The 27,662-nt window shown below is 38.1% G+C and overlaps 1 protein-coding gene and 1 pseudogene across 9 annotated transcripts in view; both read left to right on the top strand.

Annotated features, from left to right (window-relative positions):
* PHTF1 (putative homeodomain transcription factor 1) overlaps positions 1-27,662 on the top strand; it is a 90,080-nt gene that overhangs the window by 35,544 nt on the left and 26,874 nt on the right. For 7 of the 9 annotated variants that reach the window (XR_006221820.1, XR_006221821.1, XR_006221825.1 and 4 more), the window contains exons 6-19: positions 5,847-6,003; positions 7,240-7,374; positions 9,543-9,702; positions 10,569-10,742; positions 10,850-10,939; positions 11,943-12,164; positions 14,672-14,800; positions 15,205-15,477; positions 16,242-16,373; positions 16,887-16,973; positions 20,369-20,524; positions 21,752-21,847; positions 22,287-22,412; positions 22,952-23,082. Coding sequence is in view for 2 of the 9 variants with exons in the window: in XM_042998229.1 (XP_042854163.1) it covers positions 5,847-6,003; positions 7,240-7,374; positions 9,543-9,702; positions 10,569-10,742; positions 10,850-10,939; positions 11,943-12,164; positions 14,672-14,800; positions 15,205-15,477; positions 16,242-16,373; positions 16,887-16,973; positions 20,369-20,524; positions 21,752-21,847; positions 22,287-22,412; positions 22,952-22,972 (1,958 nt within the window). In the remaining 7 variants the exon portion in view is untranslated. Of the gene's footprint in view, positions 1-5,846; positions 6,004-7,239; positions 7,375-9,542; positions 9,703-10,568; positions 10,743-10,849; positions 10,940-11,942; positions 12,165-14,671; positions 14,801-15,204; positions 15,478-16,241; positions 16,374-16,886; positions 16,974-20,368; positions 20,525-21,751; positions 21,848-22,286; positions 22,413-22,951; positions 23,476-27,662 lie in introns of those variants that run through there. The other 2 variants (XM_042998229.1, XM_042998231.1) reach the window with 1 other exon arrangement.
* LOC102960772 lies at positions 181-1,184 on the top strand (annotated as a pseudogene).

The following is a 27,662-nucleotide window of genomic DNA, read 5'->3' as shown; positions in this document are numbered from 1 at the left end:
CATCTGTTTCTTTGGACAGTTCATATTGCATAGAGCAGTTCATAGCATAGTAATTAAGAGTAAGGACTCGAGCCCAGTTGGCTGGGTTCAGATCCCAGCTTTGCTAATTGCTACCTGTATAATTGTGGGAAATTATTAGAAAATACTGATCCTCAAGAGCAGAACATCACTTCATAAGGTATGTGTCATACAGCATCTAGCTATTTCTTGGTAGAAAGCCTTTTGAAATATCCAGATTATTGTCAGAAAGGCAAATCCTTCAAACACATCATTCTCTTTCTCTGTGACCTGAGACTTCAGGTTTTGCCTCAGCTGATGTGTTGGTGGATCGTATTGTCGGAAGTTATGTGCTTTTACCTTGTACTTTTAAAATTGATAGGTTTTTGGCTGCCACCTGGAGCAGGAGCGGGGGGAGAGCGCGGCGTGGGCAGCAGTGGTGCTGGTGGTGACTCCGCCACAGAGCAGGAGGGCCAGGGCAACACGCTCACTCTGTCCCCGGTGAGCGGCGTGTGCAGGGAAGGCGCTCAGGGTGGCGACTGTGGCCGGGGCTGCGGTGTCCCCTGAGTGGCGGCGACAGCCTTGGCAGTGCCCCCCAGCAAAAGCCGGTTCCTTTCCTGTTGGGAGCATGGGGCTGGGGCCCAGGGGACCCTGGGCCACGGAGAGCAGGAAGAGGATGGACTGCCCGGCCCTACCCCCCCCACTCCCCACCCCCCACCCCATGGAAGAAGGAGGAAGTGATCCGAAAATCTGGACTCAGTGCCAGCAAGATTGATGTCAACTAGTTCAGTCCAAGTGGTAAGAAGTTCAGAAGCAAACCTCGGTTGGCAAGGTACCTGGGAAATACTGTTGACCTCTGCAGTTTAGACTTCAGAACTGGAAAGATGATGCCTGGTAAATTACAGAAGAATGAACAGAGACTGTGGAATGATTCTCTCAATCAAAATAAATTGTATATTGTGTCGCCTTTATGCTCTAGCTGTGCTGGACTACTCCTAATACTTAACCATGGCATGTGCTTTCAAGATTCTGCTTGCTCAGGTGCTATTTCCTCTGCTTGGAATGTGCTTCCCCCCTTCCTCTCCATCTGGTGGACTCCTACTCATCCAACGCCCAGCTCCATTGTCTCCACCTCTGTAAAGCCTGCTCCTGCATTCATCAGGCAGAACCAGCCCCTTCTTCCATAATGCCTCCCTGGTGCTTTGCCATTGTATTTATGATTGTTTGCTTCAACTAGACCCTGAACTCCATAAGGGCAGGGACTGTCCTTCCTTCCTTCCTTTCTTCCTTTCATCCTCCCTCCCTCCCTCCCTCCCTCCCTCCCTTCCTTCCCTAGCACATAGTAAGTGCTTAATGTTTGCTTCTTGTTTGTTTGATTTAATATCCACCTCGTTCCAGAAATGTATAGTGCTCATAAATATTGAATACAAGCAGCAAGGGAAAGAAGAAGAAGGGAAGACAGATCAGGTTTGCAGCAGACCTGACCACAGAAACTGCGGGCCAGAAAGGAGTGGCAGGATGTATTCAACATGCTGAATCAGAAAAATATGCAGCCAAGAGTTCTTTATCCAGTAAGGCTGTCACTCAAAATGGAAGGAGAGATAAAGAGTTTCTCAGACAAACAAAAAGTAAAGGAGTTTATGAGCACTAAACCATCCCTGCAAGAAATTGTAAGTTGGACTCTGAGTGGAGAAAAGATGAAACAAAACAAAAAAGACCAAAAGCAACAAAGATTAGAAAGGACCAGAGAACATTACCAGAAACTCCAATTCTACAGGCAACACAATGGCACTAAATTCATCTTTCAGTACTCACTCTAAATGTCAATGGACTAAATGCTCCAGTCAAAAGACATAGGGTATCAGGATGGGTAAGAAAACAAGCCCCATCTGTATGCTGCTTACAAGAGACCCATTTTAGACCTAAAAATATCTACAGATTCAAAGTAGGGGATAGAGAACCATCTATCATGCTAATGGTCGCCAAAAGAAAGCCAGAGTAACCGTACTTACATCAGATGAACTAGATTTTAAAATAAAGACTGCAATAAGAGATGAAGAAGGGCATTATATCATAATTAAGGGGTCTATCCACTAAGAGGATCTAACGATTGTAAATATTTATGCCCTCAACAAGAAAGCACCCAAATATATAAATCAATCACAAACATAAGCTCATTAATAATAACACCATGATAGTAGGGGACTTCACCCCACTTACAGCAATGGACAGACCGTCTAAGCAGAAAATCAACAAGGAATCAATGCCTTTGAATGATACACTGGACTGGATGGACTTAACAGATATATTCAGAACATTTCATCCTAAAGCAGCAGAATACACACCCTTCTCTAGTGCACATGGAAAATTCTCCAGAATAGATCACATAGGGGGACACAAATCAGCCCTCAGCAACTACAAAAAGATCAAGATCATACCTTGCATATTTTCCTACCACAACACTATGAAACTTGAAATCTATCACAGGAAAAACCTTGGAAAGACCATGAATACTTGGAGATTAAGGAACATACTACTAAAGAATAAACGGGTTAACTAAGAAATTAAAGAGAAGATGAAAAAATACATGGAAGCCAATGAAAATGAAAACACGACAGCCCAAAACCTCTGGGATGCAGCAAAGGCAGTCATAAGAGGGAAGTATATAGCAATCCAGACCTTCCTAAAGAAGGAAGAAAGGTCTCAAATAAACAGCCTAACGTTACACCTTAAAGAGCTGGAAAAAGAACAGCAAAGAAAGCCCAAAACCAGCAGAAATGGGAAATAATAAATATGAGAGAGGAGGGCTCACAGCCAACCCTGCAGAAATACAAACAATAATAAGAATATTATGAACAATTATATGCCAATAATTTGGGGAATCTGGAAGAAATGGACAAGTTCCTAGAAACATAAACTACCAAAACAAACAGGAAGAAATAGAAAATTTGAACAGAGCCATAACCAGTAAAGAAATTGATTCAGTAATCAAAAATCTCCCAACAAACAAGAGTCCAAGGCTGGATGGCTTTCCAGGGGAATTCTACCAAACATTTAAAGAAGAGTTAACACCTATTCTTCTGAAACTGTTCCAAAAAATAGAAATGGAAGGGAATCTTCCAAACTCATTCTATGAGGTCAGCATTACCTTGATTCTGAAAACAAAGACCCCACTAAAAAGGAGAACTACAGACCAATTTCTCTAATGAACATGGATGCAAAAATTCTGAACAAGATAGCCAGCCAGACCCAACAACACATTAAAAGAATTATTCACCACGCTCAAGTGGGATTTATTCCTGGGATGCAGGGCTGGTTCAATATCTGCAAGTCAATCATTGTGATATATCACATTAATACCAGAAAGGATAAGAACCACATGATCCTCTCAATAGATGCAGAGAAAGCATTTGACAAAATATAGCATCCTTTCTTGATAAAAACCCTCAAGAAAGTAGGGATAGAAGGATCAGACCTCAAGATCATAAAAGCCATATATGACAGACCCACCACTAATATCATCTTTAATGGGGAAAAACTGAGACTTTTCCCCCTAAGGTCAGGAAAGAGACACGGATGCCCACTGTCGCCACTGTTATTCAACATAGTGCTGGAAGTCCTAGCCTCAGCAATTAGACAACACAAAGAAATAAAAGGCATCTAAATCAGCAAGGAGGAAGTCAAACTGTCACTCTTCAGAGATGACATGATCATCTATGTGGAAAACCCAAAAGACTCCACCAAAAAACTGCTAGAACTGATTCATGAATTCAGCAAAGTCACAGGATATAAAATCAATGTACAGAAATAGGTTGCATTTCTATACACTAATAATGAAATGGCAGAAGGAGAAATGCAAGAATTGATCTCATTTACAATTGCACCAAAAACCATAAAATATATAAGAATAAACCTAATCAAAGAGGTGAAAAATCTTTACACTGAAAACTATAGAAAGCTTATGAAAGAAATTGAAGAACCTCCCCGCCCCCCCCCCACACACACAATGGAAAAACATTCCATGCTCATGTATTGGAAGAACAAATATTGCTAAAATGTCAATACTGCCCAAAGCAATCTACATATTCAATTCAATTCCTATCAAAATAATATGAGCATTCTTTCTTCACAGAGCTAAAACAAACAATCCTAAAATTTGTATGGCACCAGAAAAGACCCCGAATAGCCAAAGCAATCCTAAAAAAGAAAACCAAAGCTGGAGGCATCACAATTCTGGACTTCAAGCTGTATTACAAAGCAATAATCATCAAGACAGTATGGTACTGGCACAAAAACAGACACATAGATCAATGGAACAGGTAAAGAGCCCAGAAACAGACCCATATTTATATGGTGAACCAATCCATGACACAGGTAGAAAGAATATACAATGGAAAAAAGACAGTCTCTTCAGCAAATGGCACTGGGAAAACTGGACAGCATGAAAGCTCTTTGTGCAGAAGAATGAAACTGGACCACTTTCTTACACCATACACATAAATACATTCAAAATGAATGAAAGACCTAAACATAAGACAGGAAGCCATCAAAATCCTAGAGGAGAAAACAGACAACAGGCTCTTTGACTTCAGCCACAGTAACTTCTTACTTGACATGTGTCCAGAGCCAAGGGAAACAAAAGCAAAAATGAATTATTGGGACCTCATCAAGATAAAAAGCTTCTGGACAGGAAAGGAAACAATCAGCAAAACCAAAAGCCAACCAATGGAATGGAGAAGATAGTTGCAAATGAAATATCAGATAAAGGGTTAGTATCCAAAATCTATTAAGAACTAATCAGACTCAACACCCAGAATCCAAATAATCCAGTGAAGAAATGAAGACATGAATAGACGCTTTTCCAAAGAAGACATCCAGATGGCTAACAGACACATGAAAAAATGCTCAACATCACCCACCATCGGGGAAATACAAATCAAAACCGCACTGAGATACCACCTCACACCAGTCAGAGTGGCTAAAATTAACAACTTAGGCAACAACAGATGTTGGCGTGGATGTGGAGAAAGAGGAACCCTTTTGCACTGCTGGTGGGAATGCAAACTGGTGCAGCCACTCTGTAAAAGAGTGTGGAGGTTCCTCAAAAAATTAAAAATAAAACTACCCTATGACCCAGCAATTGCACTACTAGGTATTTATCCAAGGGATATAGGAGTGCTGATTCAAAGGGGCACATGCACCCCAATATTTATATCAGCACTATTGACAATAGCCAAAGTATGGAAAGAGCCCACATATCCATCAACTGATAAATGGATAAAGAAGATGTGGTGTGTGTGTATGTATATATATGTGTATATACACACAATCGAATATTACTCAGTGATCAAAAAGAATGAAATCTTGCCATCTGCAATAACATGGATGGAACTAGAGTGTATTACGCTAAGTGAAGTAAGTCAGAGAAAGATAAATATCATATGACTTCACTCATACGTGGAATTTAAGATACAAAACAGATGAACATAAAGGAAGAGAAGCAAACATAAAAACAGAGAGGGAGACAAACCATAAGAGACTCGTAAATACAGAGAACAAACTGAGGATAGCTGGTGGGGTGTCGGGTAGGGGGATGGGCTAAATGGGCAAGGGGCATTAAGGAGGACACTTGTTGGGATGAGCACTGGGTGTTTACATGTAAGAGATGAATCACTAAATTCTATTCCTGAAATCATTATTACCCTATATGTTAACTAGCTGGGATGTAAATTTACAAAAACAAAAAAATTACATTGGTAGATTTTTGTAGCAATAGTTTGTACAATTGCTAAGATTAGGCATAAAGAATGAGCCGTGATGTTTTACATTTTGAAACCTCTTCTTTTCAGTTATAGCACTCGTGTTATATTTTATGATGCCTATTGTGAATGTAAGCGAAGTACTTGGACCCTTGTGCCTTATGTTACTCATGGGAACTGTCCACTGTCAAATTGTGTCTACTCAGATAACAAGGCCATCGGGAAACAATGGAAATCGGAGAAGAAGGTAAGATAAGAAATTGCACTTGTAGTTGTGTTTTCTGAGAGAGGCATTGAACAGACTTAGAAAATCTTTGATGAAATTAATAAAAAATCTTCCTGGTTTACAATTTTTTTTTAATTATTTTTTGGCTTAAAAAAAAAAAAAAGAATGCTTTTCTTTTCGTTCTTCTTCCAGATGCTAAGAAACCTTGTCATGACCTATTTAATCCCAGGTGGGATTTTGTCATTCAGTAAAGTTGTTTAAAAGGAAAAATTTGATACTGCAATAGTTACACTCTTAAAATTTACTTAAGTGATTTTGAAAAAAAAATTTTCGACATTCAGTCTCAATCAAAATTTGGTGAAAATTCACTATGTAAACAAGAATGTTAGTACATTGGGATAGTGCTAGTAAAATTTTTACTTTTTTCCAGTTGTATGTAAAGAATGGATTTCTAAGTGCGCTAAGCTTTTAACAGAGATTAATTTCTCTTTTCTATACATTGAATTTACTTTGTTTTTATTGGTTATATGTCATCTGTGAGTTTTGGAACTGTTATAAAGGCTTTTAAGGTAAATGTTAGGTATATTACCTTCCAAAAGTTACATTATCTTTTCTCAGAATATCTGTAAATTTTTGTTTTCCTAAGCAATTACCAAATAAGATTTTTTTTTTCATTTGGTGCAATGAATTTCAACATATTTATTCTTATTTTTTGAATGTTATTTTCAAACCATTTTTTTTTTTTTTCAAAGAGAGGATTCCTTGCAATTAATGATTTCTAAGGAAATCTCATGTGGTGTATCTTGATGATTTAGATATATATTTTAACTGCTTAGGGTATCAATACAAAATGATCAATTGCTGTTATTTTGTGTTCTCTGAGTAAATGTGTCAGATGGATAGATTTCTGACATCCATATTTAAAGGCATTGTTCTTTGTGCTAGTGGTGTTGAATGTACATGAAAAGACTCTTGGTCATACACGTGAAAAATTTTTTTCTAGTAATATTTTTGATATCAGTTCAATTTCTTTAAATATTAAACAAAATGATAGCATAGGACTTTGGTTTGGAACCTGGTTTTGCCCTTAAGTCAGAAACATTCTTGCATGATTTTATCCTTATTACAAGAAGTTCACTATACTTAATTTCAGGTAGTAACCCATTGCTATCATTTTCTGTAGGGATATTTTGGGTAGAAACATACAAGTTCTTGAATGACCTGAAGTTGTTGAAATACTTTTTTTTTTTTTTGTAGAAAATTACGAAAAACTGTAAATGGTGATGGGAGCCGAGAAAATGGAAATAACTCCTCTGATAAAGTCAGAGGAGTAGAAACTTTGGAATCTATACCCTTTATTGGTGGATTTTGGGACAGTCTCTTTGGCAACAGGTGAGAAGGCTTACGTTGGAATTTTTACTTGATTTTGTATTCACATTAGTGTTAACATAGTATATTATCTGATTGGGAGTATACAGTGTAAGCATATTATAATTGTGGTATGATTTTTAAGGATTCTAGAAGGATTTGTTTACTCCAGGTGTCTCCACTGTCATGTTACCCATAAGTCAAGTATTCTACCATAAAAGTTCATTCTGTTTGATTTTTAACAGAATTATAGACCACAAGATTATAGAAATATAAATACTTGGAAAGGGTAAATATTTTAAGCCGTATCAGCTGACAGCTTGAGGGGAAAAAATAATTTTAAAAAGACCAGATGTTTTTCAGTGTGGAAGCTGATACCTCTTTAGAAATGGGATGCAGGAGGCTGGTGTTGATGGGCTATAGGACAGAAAGAGAAGTGGATCCAAAACATATTCTATCTTCTTCATGATTTTGCAGGTCGGGACAACACTAGTATGACTCGAGGAAATACTTATTTTGTCATATGTTAATGATTATGACTCAAAAACAAAGTTCTTTTGCAGTTCCTTTATTTTTTTTTTTTAAATGTTTATTTATTTTTGAGAGAGAGAGAGACACAGAGTGTGGGTAGGGGAAGGGCAGAGAGGGAGACACAGAATCCGAAGCAGGCTCCAGGCTCTGAGCTGTCAGCACAGAGCCCGATGCAGGGCTCGAACTCATGGACCATGAGATCATGACCTGAGCCGAAGTCGGACACTTAACCGACTGAGCCATCCAGGTGCCCCTTGCGGTTCCTTTTTTTGAAGATGAAGTGCACATTTCCCCCACTTTCCGAAAGCAGAGTGTTCTTTGAAACCTTTCATGGGTCAAAATGGAATAAAGTGAAGAAGCAATTACCATTAATTTCTGCAGAGAAACTTTTGAGCCTTCTCAGACCCCCCCCCCCCCCCCCCCAAATAGCCTCTCTTAGGCTTTTCTGATACCTTAGGACACATCTTACTAGTGGATTGAGATGAGATGAAGCACAGATGCTCACGGACACAGTTCGAAGCTCTGGCAGCTTGATGCTGAGATGCTGAGTGTAGTTCCCAGGGACGGGGCCCTCAGGGGCCGCTCTTGCGGCTGGCTGGCAGCTTGTAGGCGCGCTGCTCCCATAATGGCTCGCGGTGAAACAAATACTGAGTGCTAGTTTCACTTTACACCTTTGTTCGCAAAAGCAAAAATCCTCCTCAGGTTTCTTTTGGTTAACATGACAGGTGTTAATGTAAGTCTTCCATAAAAGCTAAGTGGCACAATGTGGACTGTAGAAAAGTGGGGGGGGACACTTGTATATTCCCCTACTTTGCTAAAGACAGGTTACACTCTTCAGTTGAAGTGTTGGGTTCTTTGTGTTGAACGTTGTGCTGGGCACTGGGCATCTCCTTTCTCAGTGATTTTATTGTCTAAATAGGAAGATATGAGTATGATACAGTCACAGCAATGTAAAAATACTATAAGTGATTATGTGCTGACGAGAGGCCATGTAGTTGAGCAGACAGAGTAATTCAGGGGTGAAGTAATCAGCAGGAGTCATGAAGGAGCCAAGAATTGCTGGGCTTTGAGGGACAGGTGAGGGGAAGACATTCTAGGAAGTGGCATAAACGGGTGATGTGAGGTAGGCATTGGCACTGTGTTTGAGAGGGAAAGTGGAGAAGACTGAAGCTACCTGCTTGCAAAACTGAAAAGAGGAGGCTTACTCTCAAAATTAATAGTGATGAGTCTTTGGAGACTAGCGATACCTGTATTCTGGCTTCCTATACCCTTAGGCAAGCTAGAAGACTGAAAAATAGGATTTCTGCATTTTCTTGATTTCCAGAATAATACACAGTTGGCCTGTGGTTAAAGGTACCTGTTGACTAGAAGCCTTACTAATAACATAGTTAATAAGCATATATTGTGTATGTTGTATGTATTATATACTGTATTACAATAAAGTAAGGTAAAGAAAAAGGAATGTTATTAAGAAAATGATAAGGAAGAGGAAATACATTTATAATACTGTACTGTATTTTTTGAAAAGTCCATGAATAAGTGGAACCTGTAGTTCAAACCTGTGTTATTCAAGGGTCAGGTGTATTACATTCTTCAGAAGAAAGTGATTTCATGAAAGATAGTTCATGCTAGTAATCTTTGTTTTCCTTTTCTAAAATTAGGATTAAAAGAGTGAAATTAATATGTAACAAAGGAACTGAAACTGATAATGACCCAAGTTGTCTGCATCCTATCATTAAGAAGAGACAATGTCGACCAGAGATTAGAATGTGGCAAACAAAAGAGAAAGCAAAATTTTCAGATGGAGAAAAGTGCCATAGGGTAAGATTTAGATGAGTATATATAGCAAAATCTTTTCTTTCCTGCATAAAATGTTCCTATTCTTAGACTCTGCTAGAGGTATCAAATAGATACTAACAGGTTTGTGTAATTTGTCTTAACAAATAAGTGAAATGTAAAACCACAGGACATGAAAAGGAGAGTAACATGCGAAGACTGTAGTTTTTTCTTTTAATTTCTGGGACTAGACCTTGTTATTTGATAGGCTACTGACCCAGCCTTAGGAGTAGGCTGGTCGATTTCATCAACGGATCTGTGTGTAGAGGCTCCTGTGTCATATTCCAGAGATGCAATGATAATATAGTAGGGTTTGGGAAGCTATTTTCTAGCTTTAGCACAGATGTTTTATCTCTAAAACTACATTTTATAGTCTTGAAATATCTTCTCACTTGTTAGACTGTGGCATTTAGTAATTACAAAAACAGCTAATCTGTTTGAGTCATTCCTGCAACCAGACACTATTCTAAGTGCTTTACGTGTAGTAAGTCATCCAATTGTTTCAGTAGCTCTGTGAGATAGGTGCTTTTATTATCATCCCTTTTCCTCTGAGGAAAAGGAGCCCCAGAGATTCAGTTACTTGCCTCAGGTTACGTGGCCAGGAAGTCGAAGGGCTCCGATTCAGACTCACGCCTGCGTTTCCAACCTCTCTACATAATACTGCCTCACCGTTTAGTCTGCTTAGTGCCAAGAGAGTTTTCTTTATTGACACCAAGTAAGATATAGGTTTGTTCAGTTTTGGGTTACCTTTACCATTTCTTAGTTTTTACCTGTTTTTTTGTTTTTACACATGCTGCTTACTAGAGTATTTTGGGCTCTCCCCTGGGGAGAAATTGCTGTTCTCTTTGTAGGAGGCTTTTAGGCATCTGGGTAATGGGATTTCAGATGATCTGTCAAGTGAGGAGGACGGTGAAGCCCGGACACAGATGATGATGTTGCGCAGGAGTGTGGAAGGGGCCTCAAGTGACAACGGCTGTGAAGTTAAGAATAGAAAGTCAATACTTTCTAGGCACCTAAACACTCAGGTAATTTTTAGTTTGTAAAAGTATAGGCATTAACTCCTAAATCACTGAATGCTAACACAAGATATTTGACATGTTTTCCTATTGTTTATTGGCTTGATTTTTGGCAGGTAAAGAAAACCACCACCAAGTGGTGTCACATTGCACGGGATTCAGATAGTCTGGCTGAATCAGAGTTTGAATCGGCAGCCTTCAGTCAGGTAATGTATCCTTCTGAGAGGTCATTGTTCAGGGTGTATTCCTGAGTGTGATAAGTTTACCCACTGCTTTTTTTATTGATTGTCCTGACGTAGTGGTTCTATTTTCCTGGCCTCCCCTGCCGTCAATTGTCTGTCTACCTCTCTGGCTGCTCACCCCCACGAAGAGAAGGAGCTCTGTTTCACTTTGACTCTGATCTTGAAAGTATCATAGATGATCTGATGCTTGGCAGGCAAGAGCTTCCTCAATCCCCAGATGACAAAAAGGCTCCCTCATATTTACTTGGAATATAGAGTTTATTCTTAAGTATCATTCCTTTGTAAGTGGCACTGATGCTGATGAAGATAAATTTTTGAGAAAGGACCCCTGAGAGACGAGCAGCAAATCTCATCATGCAGCTAATAGGATATTGTATATTTGGAATATTATAATTCAGAGGGGGACGGGGCAGATGGTGGTAGGTGGTTTTTGTTTTGATTGACAAGGCAGTTGGGGGCGTGGGAAAACATTCGTGTTTCTGTTTATGCTGCAGGCGAGCTGCACCGCGCAGCCTCTGCTCAGCCTGACTGTCCTTTCCGTGGTTGGCCAGGCCCCGGGACACGACTAGATCTGCAGTCACGCTCACTGTATTTAGAGTAGGGGACACTTTGGGAATGTCAGAAGGCTCTGCCACACCTTTCCAGGGTAGGCCCTCCGGAGGGGCTTGCAGAGGTCACTGTTATCCAGGGCATTCCAGTCAAACAGCCTTATGATTTGGCAGTCAGTTCTTAGAGGGAGTCCTTTTACAGCCCTGCTTATTAGAGAGTCACACAGGGTTCAACATTTATATCTTAAAATGTATTATTGTTATGTGAAGCCTTATGAACAGGTGAATATTTGGGGGTAAGTTTACGGGAGCTTGCCAGCCATCACCACAGATATCTTGCTTTAATTTTGTTTCAGATATATGACTGCTTTTAAAAATGAATGAAAAAAATAGTTTTGTTTTTCTGTTTCCCTTTAAAGGGCTCTAGGTCTGGCATGAGTGGTGGCTCTCGAAGCCTGACCATGTCCAGAAGAGACTCAGAAAGCACCCGCCATGACTCAGAGACCGAGGATATGCTATGGGACGACCTGCTGCATGGCCCAGAGTGCCGGTCATCTGTCACCAGTGACAGTGAGGGGGCCCGTGTGAACACCCTCCATTCAGGGACCAAGCGTGATCCCAAAGAAGATGTTTTTCAGCAGGTCTGTAAAGGTGACGGTAGCCAATATTTACTGTATACCTACACATGCCAGGGGCCGTATTATCTCGTTTGGCTTTACAATAATTGAATGAGGTAGATACTATTATTATCCCTAATGTAGAGATGAGGAAATCGAGCATAATTTGTAAGTGAAGACGTTGGAATTAGAACTCAGGGGCAGGTACTCTGGAATTGCCCTAACATGAATTGTTCTTCATAACACTTTTTCTCATTATTTTCCTTAGAATGATCCTTAATGTTCATTTTATGTGAGCAGAGTGGTGTTTGAATGGTATATCAACCTCATATTTTCAGCGACATCGCAGCGTGATGTGTGAATTACTAAGAAATGGCATTACTTGCTTCTCTAGTAATGTATAAACCCAGTGGTGCTTTTAATTTTAGGTCTTATATTAATATCATAAAATCAGAGAATCTGGAATTGGAGATTCCTTAGAAGGTATTTGAACCTTCCAACCAATGTAGGAATTCTTACATGGTAATCATCGTTACTCCTTCCTGGGACTATTGTGATATATCTAATGAGATAATATAAAGTGCTTAGCACAATGTCTGGCAAAGGGTAAGCACCTAATAAATGTTAGCATTATTATTAGTATTGCCATCAGATTATCAGTGGCCTCTGTGTAAGTACTTCTGGAGCCAGAGTGATTGTTAACTTCATGAGAGAGCTTTCTCCACTGCTGGATAGATTGAATGGTTAAGAAGTGATTCTCAAATCAACATTTCAGATGTTTGGTGACAATGATCATGATTCTTCCTTTTTTTGTTGTCCTTTAGGCTAAATATTTCCACAGTGGTCTACAAATACTGGATTCTGGATATTCATTTGTTTAATCATTGAATTTTCTTGATTCTAGGATACCATTGATTTAGGTTACACATTTTCAGAAAAAAATCCTGCTTCATTAAATGTATACAATTTTTTAAAACTAACCAGAAACAACATACATTTTCTTATTAAAGCTTTAAGCTTCTTTCAATTTTGCTGTCAAAGTTTGAATCTAAATATTCTTTACATTTAGTCTGAAGATTCATCTAAATTACATTAGCCCTCAGTAGTTATACATGACATCCTGATAATCTTGACCTCCTTTGCACTTTTGGGATTTTCAGTATAATTTTAAGGCATATATAAGCATAATTAGGTAACATGAAACCATATCAAAAGGAATTCATCATTTCCCAATTACCCTATCCATCCTGTTCTTCCTTTATCCCCATATTTTTGAATGCCACCACTGACCGCCTAAGGCAGAAACCTTGGAGTAGTTCTTTTTTTTTTTTTTTTTAAGTTTATTTACTTTTTTTGTTTTTTTTAAGTTTATTTACTTTTGAGAGAGACAGAGACAGTGTGAGTCGGGGAGGAGCAGAGAGAGAGGGCGAGAGAAAGAATCCCAAGCGGGCTCTGTGCCACCAGCACAGAACCCAATGTGGGGCTCAAACTCACGGACTCATGAAATCATGACCTGAGCCAAAACCAAGAGTTGGATGCCTAACCGACTCAACCACCCAGGTGCCCCATCCTTGGAGTGGTTCTTGACCCCACCCTCTCTAGTGTGTTACTAATATGTCCTCTTGACTCCACTGAATATCTGTGTCTGTCTACTTGTGTCTCCCCTGCTTGGGGTGGACCATCATTGGCTGCTATCTGGATCATTATAGCAGCTTCTGTGGGCCTGCTCCCTTTGCTTTTCCATGCTGCAGCTGGAATGATGCCATTCCCCTTAAAATCCTTTAATTGCTTTCCCTCCTCCATTGGGATTATTTGCTTGTTTGTTTGTTTCTTTCTTTCTTATGTTTATTTATTTATTTTGAGATTGAGAGCATGAGCAGGGGAGGGGCAGAGAGAGAGGGAGAGAAAGAGTATCTCGAGCGGGCTCCACACTGTCAGCGCAGAGCCCGACCTGGGGCTCAAACCCACGAACCGTGAGATCGTGACCCGAGCCAAAACCAAGAGTCGGACACTTAACCTACTGAGCCACCAGGCACCCCTGTCCTCTTGAGCTTTTTATGCTTTTCTGTGTCCTGATTAGACCAGAGAAAGGCTTAACTCCTCAGTTATTCATGCAACTTGTAAGGCCTATTAGCAGCTCTCCTAGCTAATTTCCTGCTACCTCCAGTATAGTCATGCTGCTCTAGAAATACTTTCCTTCTTAACATGCCATGAATACACCAAGCTTATCCTCCCTTCCACACATTTAGAGAGGGAAGCTAGGCCACCTTGGAGATCATGGAATCCTAGTTTCCATCATTACAGAAGACATTTAGCCTCTCTCTAGGTAAGAAAATATCTTAGTGAAGAAAAAAGGACCAGAGATCAGCATGATGGAGGTTTGTCATTGGTATTGAGCTCTGTGAAGGAGAGAATAGAATGATGAGGTCTAACACTGGCAACTGTGGCCTGGGAGCTGGACAATGGGGAGAAAATCCAACTGAGGGAAGAAATAAGGGTGGATGAAAATAGTTTTATATTTTTCTTTTTAGAACCACTTATTCTGGCTTCAGAACTCAAGTCCTGCCTCTGATCGAGTTAGTGCAATAATCTGGGAAGGGAATGAGTGCAAAAAGATGGATATGTCTGTGTTGGAAATAAGTGGCATCATCATGAGCAGGGTAAGATTTCATAAGTTTTCAGCTTTTTTGAAAAACCTGTTTATGATCAGCTGTTCATTGGCTGTATTCAGTGATCAAAGCACTGACTCAGCTTTTGAAACATGAATATATATATATTTTTAATTTTTGTGGTTAGTGGCTTTACTTGGTAGTATATATTTTTTTTATTACAAAGTTCTCTGAACATGATCAGTTATTCAGGTATACTCTATGAATGTTCCTTATCTAAGCCTAATTTTTAATAAAATCTAAGAGTCATAAATCTATACGTCATTTTTCTTTGGACTTCTTTTAGATTCGAAACAGATTTAGGTTTTAATAATCTAAATAGTAGTTGATAAAAACTGCTTCATAACTCCATTTAACTGTGTAATAACGATGCGACGTTTTAAATTAATTCCCAGGTTAATGCATATCAGCAAGGAGTAGGTTATCAGATGCTGGGAAATGTCGTCACCATTGGATTAGCATTTTTCCCTTTTTTACATCGACTTTTCCGTGAGAAGAGTTTTGACCAGCTAAAGTCTATTTCAGCTGAGGAGATCATGACTCTCTTTTGTGGGGCACCACCTGTTACACCTATTATTATTTTGTCTATGATTAATTTTTTTGAACGATTGTGTCTTACTTGGATTTTTTTTTTCATGATGTGTGTGGCGGAAAGAACATATAAACAGGTCAGTAGCAAATTAAGTTTCTCGCCTCTGCTTTTGTATATGATATTCCACTGAGTTGTTTTTGTTCTATTGATTTGTTCTCTCTCCAGAAGTTAATGTGGACAATGAAGGATTGATGAGCAAACTTTTGGTGTTTGTGGGTTTAACACTTGTGATATCGATTAATCACAAATAACATGTTGTAATCTGAGATTTCGCTGAGCTAACGGGTAGGAATAAGTGGCTTAGGCAGAGAGTGAGCCTAGCTGACTGCATAGCACCTGTGTCTCAATACTGCACTTGTTTGCCCATAACATATGTAGTAATTCTCAAAGTGAAAATGTTTCCGTAGACAATGGTTAAGTGAGAAATAAATGTATTGAATTTCGGTAAGAATGAAGAATTGGAGACTTGATATGTCTTCATGTCCAAAAAAAATGTGATTTTGAATGGAAATTTAATTTGGAACTAAACCAGAATTCAGGTAAACAATTTTGTTTGTGAGGTCGGGGATTCACAAAGGTCTCCAAAGAATACTCCTTGAGAATGTCAAGTGTACCATATTACAAAGGCATATATACAAAGACATTACTATAGAATATGATTTGGAAGTAACAGGATAATGAGCTATTAGCTTAGTCTAAGTGATCACTGATTAGAATTTCATCCGTTTATTATTTTTTATATGCTTCCAATATATGGGAATATTATTTACAATTATATAAACATATACTCAGAGACAAACATGTATATTTTACTTTGTGATTTTTTTAAACCTCCTCTAGAGATTTTTATTTGCAAAACTCTTCAGCCATATTACTTCTGCCAGGAAGGCTAGGAAATATGAAATACCTCATTTCAGACTTAAAAAGGTGGAGAACATTAAGATATGGTTATCACTGCGCTCCTTTCTCAAGGTGAGTTTCATTTGACGATGGAATATGTGCAGGAATATGCAGAAAGCATGCTCCCTGAAATTTCTGGCAGCAGATACTCAATGGGCAGTGTAGTTAGTTCTGTGAACCAGACAGATCATATCAGTGGCTGACAGACGTGCTGGACAGCAAGTTGGAAATGATCTATCTGCTAAGGTATTAGAGGGGAGTAAATGAGAGCTTAGGAAGGGAAAAGAAAATCTAAATTCCTAGGGCAGAGTGATAAGTTGAAAATTGCATCTTTTTCTGACTTTTTGGAAAATATTTTAGCTGAAAATACATTTGTGAATAACTCACACCCTTAACTTGGAACAGCATGAATTTCAATGCTTAAAATTAAACGTGTCCAAACTATGTTAAAATACTGGGCTAGAAACTCCTTATAAACATTTATTTTCACATTAATGTTGTAAAACTCAGAATGTGAATGATTTGAGGGCCACTGTTGTCTCTAAGTGTAATCTTAAATATTAACCTATATGTCTCACTCCACAGAGACGGGGTCCACAGCGCTCAGTTGATGTCGTTGTATCTTCAGTCTTCTTACTGACACTTTCCATTGCTTTCATTTGTTGTGCCCAGGTAAACATTTCATATCTGTTGTAATGAAAAATGGAAATTCTAATAAGGTTCACTATCTGTTTTAGGTGTGTGTGTGTGTGTGTGTGTGTGTATGACAGAAATTTATTTCTCAGGATCAAGGCACCAGCATGCTATTTTGAATACTTAATTTTACTTACTTTTGAAATCAGAATAAAATAATTCTGAATCCTTTAAGATTCTAAGATGACTCTAATTTTAATTGGCAGTTTTTGATAATAAAGCTATCATACCACAAGGGTTACAAAATAGTGATTTTTCTAACACCATCTTTACTTCCACATCTGTCAGTTGTCACTCTGTGGTTGACCTTTCCTTTGTTTCTTCTTGGTTTCATTATGGACTCATATATTCTGATTTTTACCCAATAGATTATAACCCATTTGGGTAAATCTATTGGGTATAATCTATTTACTCTATTTATTCTGATGTCTAAATTGTCCCAGATTTGGCCAGTGGGAGACCCTTGAAGCCCCTTCCTGCATACTTTTGATGGGTCCCTGTACCTTTTTTTTTGGGTAAGGGGGTACTTCTGTGCTTTCTTCATTATAAGAAGTTATAGCCGTAGGTTGTAGTGTTCCATTTATTGAGTTCTAACTTAATTCTACTGTGTTCAGAGAACGTATTCTGAATGTCTTTACTCCTTTGAAATTTGTAGAGGCTTGCTTTATTATCTGGCATATGGTCAGTTTCATTAACTCTCCATCAGCACTTTGAAAGAACTTGTATTCTGTTGTCTTGGGGAGCAATGTCCTCGCTAGGTAAATTAGTCCAAGTTTATTTGTTCCATTGCTGGCATCTTCTATATCCTTACTCATGTTTTTTTCGTCTGCTTATTCTGTCGACCATTGACAGAGGTGTGTTCACGTCTACTGTGATGGTGGATCCAAGACCTGAGCTGAGATCAAGAGTCAGATGCTTACCCAACTGAGCCACCCAGGCACCCCTCTTTAGTCTTTTTTAACCTGGAAAAGTGTCAGGCTTAATCTTTCATGACCTTTTGAAATGTCTCTGATTCTAATGTTTCTTAACCTAAAGTCTGCTCTATTTGATATTAATTTAACCACACCAGCTGTCTTTTGATTCGTTTTTGCATATTATATCTTTGTCCACCCTTTCATTTATTTTGTCTTCATATTTGAGTCATGGCTTCTGTAATCAGCATATCCTTTTTTTGGTTGTTTGTTCCTTAATCCAGCTTCACAGTCTTAGTGTTTTAGATTGTCTGGCTCATTTACATTTAATGTAATTACCACAAATACAAATACTGTTTATTTCTTATTTGGTCTACCTGTTAAATTTTCTTTCTCTCTCCTTTCTTGGCATCTTTTATGAATCAAGTATTCTGTAATATTCCATTTAATCCTCTTTGTTAACGTGTTATATGTTCTTTCACTACTTGTTATATGTGCTTTTACCTCAGAGATTGCAACATACATCCTTAGCTTATTATAGTCTAATAAAGTATTAATTTCTGCTTCCTTGATAATGCTAGGACCTTAGAACACTTTATCTCATTTATCCATTCACCCATTATTAGTATCCTTACTTAAAATTTTACATATATTTTCTTGTATTTATTTGACTTATTTCTTTAAGTAGGCTCCACACCCAATGTGAGGCTCAAATTACAACCCTGAAATCAAGAGTTGCATGCTCTACTGACTGAGCTAGCCAGGCACCCCAAATTTTACATATGTTTTAAACCCACAAGATATAATGATTATTTTTTGTATTCAGTTATTCATTTATATTTACCTACACATTTACCCTTTTCATTGCTTTTCATTAGTTCTTGCATTTCTGTGTTTTTTTCTGGGATTTTTTTCTTCCTGTTTGAAGAATCTGGTTATGAATTCTGTTCTAGTATGTTTGAAAATGTCTTTTATCGCTTTCTTGTTTAAAGGATGTTTTCACTGAGTATGCATTTCTAGGTTGCCAATTACTTTCAATACTTTTGGGATTCTGTTACCTTTTGATTTCCGTGTTTTGTCTTGAGAAGTCAGCTGTTAGTTTTATTTGCTGCTCTTTTAAAGGTAATGTCCTTTTTCTCTGGTGTTTTTTTTAATTTTTTTTTTCTTTCAATTTTTAAAATTTACTTATTCTGAAAGACAGAGAACATGCGTGGGAGTGGCAGAGTGAGAGAATCCCAAGCATGCCCCGCACCATCAGTGCAAAGCCCGATGTGGGGCTCGAACTCATGAACCATGAGATCATGAGCTGAGCTGAAACCAAGAGCTGGACGATTAACCAGCCGAGCCACCCATGCACCCCTTCTCTGGCTGGTTTTAAGAGTTTTTCTTTGTGTTTGATTTTATAGCCGCTTGGCTGTGGTTTGTGTGTTATATATTGCCACACAACAAACCACCCTGCTGAAGAGGTGGGCCTAGGTTGCTACTAACTTACTTTCCTACTCTAGTTATAACTGATTGGCAGGGGTGAACACCTGACCCAGACTAAGCCAAACGTATTTAGAAATTTAGAAATTAGAATTTAGAAATTTTAGAAATTAGGACTGAAAACCTGAGATATCACTGGTGGCCTTTGGAGAAGAGAGGGTCAGTAGGGGTCAGTGGGGCCAGTAGGGTGTTATGGGAAACCAAAGCTGGAGCGAGCCAAACTTGCAGGGAGCAGTAAACAAGTGTCATGCAAAGCAACAGAATTAACTAAGAGGAGTGGAGATGGGAGCCCAAATGGCCCTTGAGGAAGAGAGACAGCGAGGGGAGCTGCGCTGTGACTCCCTGGTTTCAAAAGGCCAGCATTTGGTTTCTGTGAGGATTCTCTGTATATTTTCCAGTGTGTTCCACTTTACCTCAGGCTGGCTTGAGTAAATTTTGAAGCAAACAAAAAACACAACTTTTACTAGCAAACTTGACACGTAATAATAGGCATTTGATAAATGGTAGCTGCTGCTGCTGTTGTTACTTGGATCCTAAAATGGAGTAAAGAATTGATCCTCAGGGTTTTCGAGTCATACCAGTAGGATGGGCCACATGTCTTAGGAAGGCCTACTGGTGATAATGCAAATTTAACACTTTGAAAAACGGTCACCATATAATTGTGAGTGGGCACATGAGTGGTTAAAAGGCTGGAAATGTGTTTGTCTGATTTTACTTCTATGTTTTCCTCCTTTGCTAATTCCTCCTTTGCTGTCTGGAAAAAGTCTAGGAAACCTAGAGAAATAGGGATAGGGATTAGTTAAATAGATTAGTTAAATAGATTAGTTAAATAGATAAGGCTTTATATGAGTATTAAAATTCTGCTTTGAGTATAAAATATTGGTAACTTGTAAATCTTTTTAAGTTGCTAGAGTAAAGGAGTAATTATAGATTTTGAGACAAATGAAAAACCTAACTTTTTGTCGGTTCTTTGTATAGGTTCTGCAAGGGCATAAAACTTTCCTGAATGATGCTTATAATTGGGAGTTTTTGATCTGGGAAACAGCTTTACTACTTTTCTTACTGCGTCTGGCCTCATTGGGGTCTGAAACCAATAAGAAATACAGCAATGTTTCAATATTACTTACGGAACAGGTAACGATTGGTCCTTGTTAATTTAGTTCTGTGGTTAGAGATGGCATAAGATTTGTGCAGAAGATTCAGGGTTGAGTCTAGATTTAGCACTTTCTAGCTATATGACCTTACAGGTGACTTTGCTACTATATAATTATTTCCTCCTTATAAAATGAGGGTTTATAATCTTCCCCACCAGCTCCCAGGATTGTAAGAATTAAGATCTAATGGATTGAAAGTAGTTTGTATATTATAAAGGTATCTTTATTTGTGATAATGGAGCATGCTTTAAGTCTCATATTCTGCATCAAGTATTAGATCTTTATAGTACTTGTCACTTAAGCATGTTTTTAATAAGCTCTTGAATTTCTTCTGTATCAGCCATACATTCAAAGTTTAGAAAATACTTTCTCTTTAGTATGGGAATAGATATTAAGACTGGGAAATGTTTCTTATAAAGACAGAGTAGTATAAAGGGTTTTGGTTTTTTTTTTTTTTTTTTTGGTTTTGGTTTTGATTTCGTGGTTATCCATAAGTTTTACATAAATACATTTGGTATCATTAGATTTTCTTCTTTTGCCTGAGAATTATAGTGGGAGAATATTTCCATAGGAGAAAAAATAAAGAACTAACAAGTTAAAAGCAGCTTTCTTCTTATGTTTCATTAATGTTTAATGAGGATGTTATATTATGTGGGTGTCACCAAAATGAGTAGGTAGAGCTTTTGAACTTAAAAAGTTCACATGTTAACTGTTAAGTTATAATTAACATTACACTTTTCATTGTTTTGATAGTTAAATTGCTTCATATTTACTTAAAAAAATTTTTTTTAACGTTTATTTTATTTTTGAAGGAGAGAGAGAGAGACAGAGTGTGAGTGGGGGAGGGTCAGAGAGAGAGGGAGACACAGAATCCGAAGCAGGCTCCAGGCTCTGAGCTGTCAGCACAGAGCCCAACGCAGGGCTCGAACTCACGGACTGTGAGATCATGACCTGAGCGAAGTCGGACGCTTAACCGACTGAGCCACCCACGCGCCCCTACTTTTTTTTTATTCACGAACTGGCTTTTCTTTGTCAGATGTGACTGCGTGGTCTGGACAGTAGGGTATGTGACATATGTGTTTTGTAGAAATAAATGCAGGAATTTTCAGATTTATTTTATTTGAAAATATTACTTTCGAATCTGCCAAACTTAGTACAGTATATCTTTTTCTGTGACATTTGCCTTGATCTCTCTTTTTTTCCTTAGATTAATTTATATCTTAAGATGGAAAAAAAGCCTAATAAGAAAGAACAGCTTACTCTAGTAAATAATGTATTAAAGCTGTCCACCAAGTTATTGAAAGTAAGTAATATCCTGTGATCTACTTTCACTAGCACTTAAATGAAATCAATGCTGTACTTATTGGAGAAGACCCTCGTAACAGATGGCTGCTGGGCTGTGTACATTCACAATGTCAAGTTGATAGTTTTGGGTTCCTGACTATGTAAGAAAAAATTTCCCATCTTGTTATCCAGGTTCTGATGATTGCTGATGTCTGTCACATTTTTCAAATTATATTTAAAAAAAAAAATTCACAACATACTGCTTGAACCCACCTTTAAACACTTAGCTAGTGGAAAGTAGGTGAGAGTCCATTATAGGTCTTTTGAAAGCAGCTGTTGAACATGAAGGACGGCCTTACACACTCATCCGTACCCAAGACCTAAAAACCAGCCCAGAAATCACTGGTGGCCATCGATAGGCCATGTATTTCATCTCCATTCTTTCATGTTTTTTGTAGGAGCTGGACACACCATTTAGACTCTATGGACTGACAATGAATCCCTTAATCTACAATATCACACGAGTAGTTATCCTTTCTGCTGTCTCAGGTGTTATAAGTGATCTTCTAGGATTTAATATAAGAGTAAGTGTGACTAGTACTCTGTGGCATCTGCTTTAGTCTTACTAAATAATCCTTGCTCTTCGCCCTGTGAGTGTGTGTGTGTGTGTGTGTGCGTGTGTGTGTGTGCGCACGCACATCTGTGATTGGGAGAGAGACAGACAGACTAGGGGACTGGTGTGGAAGTAACTCTTCAAGTAAAGAAATATACGTTTTGATGGCGGTGCACGGGCTAAGTTCTTAGCTTAAGTTTTCTCATTTGACACAAGTACAATAGACTGCTCTTGAACGAAAAATCAAGTTTGAATCTCATGTTAATCTAACAGCATGGGCTGAGGAAGGGTCTGCCTCTGAGAGGCAGAATGAGTGCATACCCAAAACCCGTGAACTGCAGTATGTCATTTTTGACCCTAGGAATTGTTAGATGGTTTTTCATCTATGGTGTTCTAGAGTTGCTACTGTTCTTATGTAAAGGGTTCTTGGTTCATAGTCATGTAAGTGGACCTGTAAACCCCAACTGTTTGTCTTAAAACTAACTTATTTTGGTGATTTTCTTTTCTTAGCTGTGGAAAATTAAGTCATAAGCTGAGTCATGTGCCTGGACTCTCCCCTTGTTGGCACCGGTACTTACCCGTTAAGGAAGGAGACGGCTGCAGAAACCCTGAGATACCTACCTGCTTGTTCACACACAGAGGTGCCCTCAGCTCTGCCTAGTCTTATGAATGGTGTTTTCAGAGGAACAAATCCTTTTCCAACTGGGCATGCATGCCAAAAACTGTGTTTTCATGGTTTTCAAACAATATGAATAGTCAGGAGACTATTGTGTGTTATGGTAACATAAGGGCAACTTTCTAAGCTAGGAAATTGATTTTGGGCATTTCAGTGCTATGACAGTTATATTTACTACAAGTAGTCTTTTGGGTTACTAATGGTAGATGCCCAAAGCATGAAGAAACTATCCTCTATTGGAAGTGGCAAATTCAGTACTTTTTATTAAGTCTATACAATTGGAGATTTCTTTTCTCTAACAAAGATCAAATTTAAACTATTTTAGGTTGAACCCAAATAAAATAACTTTATTGGAGAATTTCAGTTTCTAGGCTTTTTTTGTTGTGGCAGAGAAAAAAAAAACCTTTTAAATTGTGAGTTTCTGCTCAGCTACAGAGAAATTTTAATGAGTTCACAATTCTGAAGTTAATCCTAGTAACTGTGCAGTTGTTGATGAAAGAGTCATGCATATAACATGCCATGTAATTGAGCACGAGGAAGTTTAAGTGTGTGCAGTCCTTCATGTCCATCATACAACATGGTTTCCACACAAATCGTCTGAGCTGTTTCCTATCACAGTACTACGTGATAGCATTAACGGTTTGTTGTACAGCTTTCTTCTTTTTTAAAGTTTATTTTTATTTATTTTGTGAGACAGAGAGCCAGCAGGGGAGGGGCAGAGAAAGAGGGAGACAGAATCCCAAGCAGGCTCTGCAGTGTCAGCGCAGAGCCCAGTGTGGGGCTTGAACTCATCAACTGTGAGATCATGACCTGAGCCAAAATCAAGAGTCAGACGCTCAACTGACTGAGCCATCCAGGCGCCCCTGTTGTACAACTTAACATAGCCAACCCTCAGCACACTTTCAGGTCCGTGGTGTCTGTACTCAGCCAAGCTATGCCTTTGATGATTTGGATTCTCTATCAGCGTCCCCTGTTACACACACGTGTCTACATATGTTCATGAAAATTCTCATAGTCTACACATAATTCTTTTTAAGTTTATCTGCTTTGAAGAATTTCTTGAGGCAAATTGAAAGTCTGAACATTTTAAGGATGAGAATTTATTAATTTTTCTTTTCTTTTTTTAAATTATTTTTTTAACGTTTATTTATTCTTGAGAGAGACAGAGACAGGGTGCCAGCTGGGAAGGGGCAGAGAGAGGCAGACACAGAATTGGAAGCCGGCTCCAGGCTCTGAGCTGTCAGCACAGAGCCCAGTGTGGGGCTCGAACTCACAAACTGTGAGATCATGACCTGAGCTGAAGTCAGCCGCTTACCTGACTGAGCCACCCAGCACGCCAATTTTATCTTATTTTTAATTGTAATACAGTTAACATACAGTGCTATTTGCAGGCATGCATTATAATGTTTCAACAATTTTAGACATTATTCAATGCTCACCACATGATAAGTATACTTTTAATCCCTTTTGTGAATTTTTAAAAGGAAATAATTTAGAAACTTATTACATGTAAAGAATGTACCCACACAAAATCAGTATACCAGTTACACATATTCTAATATGCAGGAAGATTTTTGAAGTTTAAAGATGAATTTCTCAAGAGTCCCCAGGGATTGAGGTCAGACCTCTCTGGTTTTATATCCTTAGCTCTGCCACTTATTAGCTTCATAATGTAAGACAAATTCCTTAACCTCTTTGCATCTCAATTTATCTGTTGAATGGGGATAACTACCACCTAATAGAGTTTTTAAGGTTGAATGAGATTATCATGTAAGGTACTTAGTATAACATAATAGTACGCAGCACTTTATAAATCCATGACAAACCTTTGTTGTTACTATTTAAAACCTTTTAAAATCTTTCACCAATAGATTCCTGTGAAGATAGAAACATAGGAAGCAAGGTTGCTGAACTAGGAGGGATTACCAAAAATTTGCAGCCATTTTAAATGCCTCATGAGAGTTATAATTACTTTTAAAGGTACCCCCCCATAATAGTGATTTGCCTGTAGAAGGAACTGTTTTGTAAAGGCACTTCAGTGTTTCATCAGATGGCTCGTAGAAGTCTTGCTTTTATTATTTTCTATAAGGAACAATAGCAACTGTGTCAATGCGAGATTGAGCTCAGTGCGAATTTCAGATGAAGAATGCTTATGCCTGTATCTTTCTCTCCTACAAAAAAGTGCTATTTGGTTTTTATTTGCATTTTTACACAGTGAATTCTTTAGTTTAAATGCAGTATTTAGAATAGTTTACTCTTGTGGATTTCAGTTAGTTTTGATAGTGTATAATTGATTTACATTATTTTTCAGGTAGATAAAATTATATGTAAGTATAGTCGCTCATGTCAGGAACAGGAATCATTCTTGATTCCTTCCTCTTCCTCACACCTCACATCCAGGCACCAAGTCTTCAAATAACTATCTTCTAGATATTTTTCTAATCAGTCTACCATTCTTCATACCCACTTCTACCAGCCCAATCGATGTTATCCTGTTTTTTGAACAACTTTATGCTCCTTTGCTCTTACATATGTGTGGCCCCCTGGCCCCTAAGCTCAATCTGTTCTTAACAGAAGTTAATGTGTTTTTCCTAAGATGCAAGTCTCACCATTTAGAGTCTATTAGTGGCTTTACTATTACTTTGAAGACAAAAATCCAAAATACTTTCAGCAATGTGTACAGCCCCACCTTGTTGAGAAAGATTTTTGACTCTATGTTCGAAAGATACTTTGGCTGGGTATAAAATTCTAGATTTTTTAAAAGTTTATTTATGTATTTTGAGAAAGACGGAGAGAGTGTGAGTAGGGGGTGGGGGCGGTGGGGCAGAGAGAGAGGAAGAATCTCAAGCAGGCTCTGTGCCATCAGTGCAGATCCCGACATGGGGCTCAAACCTATGAAACCATGAGATCATGAACTGAGAGGAAATCAAGACTCAGATGCTTAACTGACTGAGCCACCCAGTGCCCCTAAAATTCTGGTTTTAAAAGTGTTGTTGCTCTACTGCTCTCTGGATTGTGTTGTTTCTGAAAAGAACTCTTGTCATTCTTATCTTTGTTCCTCTGTATGTAATTTTTTAAAACCTCTGCTGCTTTTAATTTAAGGTTTTCATCATCAAATTTGTGCAGTTTCATTACAATATGCATTGGTGTGGTGTTCTTCATGATTTTTGTGCTTGGGGTTTGTTGCACTTATTGGATGTGTGTATATTTATATAGTTTAATTTTCGCTATTATTTCTTAAAATAAATTTTCTATACTCCATGCTCTCCTACCTCCTTCTGGGACTCCCAGTTTATAAGCATAATACTATGCTTGAAGTTGACCCACAGCTTACTAATGTTTTATACGTTTCCCAGTCTTTTTTCTCCATCTTTAATTTTGGATAGTTTCTGTTGCCTTGCCTTCAAGTTCACTAACTTATTCTTCACTAATTTGCTGTTAATCTTACCTAATGTATTTTTGCCTATGGAATTTTTTTTTTTTTTTATCTTTCATGCCTCTCCTTAATATGCTATTTCTTTTCTCTACCTTGTTTAATATAATATATTTATAATAGAAATAGTAAATAAGGACATTAAAAGAGTTATCTGTGTCATTTTGGGGTTTGTTTTCAATGATTGATTTTTTTTATTTTGGGTCATATTTTCTTCTTTGCATGCCTGCTAATTTTTTATTGGATGTGAATTTTATACTGTTGGGTGTTGGATTTTTGTGTATATGGATGTGTTGTTTTTACATTCTTTTAAATATTCTTGAGCTTGTTTTGGAATATGGTTAAGTTACTTGGAAACCGTTTGATCATTTCAAGGCTTTTAAGCTTTGTGAGTTGGGCCAGAGCAGCCTTTAATCCAAGGCTACTTTTTCCCCTATGGAAGCAGTATCCTCTTGAGTATTCTACCCAGTTCTCTGTTTATTAGGTGAGATTTTTCCAGTTTGTGGGAATACAAACTCTTCCCAGCTCAAAATTTGCCTGCTTCTTTTGGTAGTTCTTTCCCTGTTGTTCAGTATTTCCCAACAAGTATTGTGCTGGTCAATACTTACCTAAAGACTTGAAAAGAACTCTCTGCACATTATTTTGGTATTCTCCTCTCTATGCAGCTGTCTTTCCTCTGGTACTCTGCCCTGCAAATTCCAGCCGTCTTGGCCTTTGCAAATTCTTGACTGTGTCTCCTGAACATAACGAGGCTGCTTGATTTGGTTTAGGTTCCCCCTTCCTGCCCCACAACCTAGAAACTGACTCTAAGGAGGAATCTGGGGCATTCATGGGGCTCAACTCATTTAATTCCTCTATCCTGTTTTATCTATTGTCTAACATCAAAAACCCGTATTTCATATATATGTGTATGAAAAATATATACGTACATATATATATATGAAATATATATATAAAATATATATATATTTTTTCCTTCCCCCCCCCCCCAGTTTTTTAAGTTGTTTCCATCTTAGTAAATGGAACAAAATTTACTCAGTTTCTCAGGGTTTATTCTTGGGGTTCCTCTCTTTGCCTCCATATCTAATCCACCACCAAACTGTGTCAGTTCT

This window comes from Panthera tigris, chromosome C1 (assembly GCF_018350195.1).
Source record: "Panthera tigris isolate Pti1 chromosome C1, P.tigris_Pti1_mat1.1, whole genome shotgun sequence".
NCBI lineage: Eukaryota > Metazoa > Chordata > Mammalia > Carnivora > Felidae > Panthera > Panthera tigris.
This window is presented reverse-complemented; position numbering and strand designations above follow the sequence as displayed.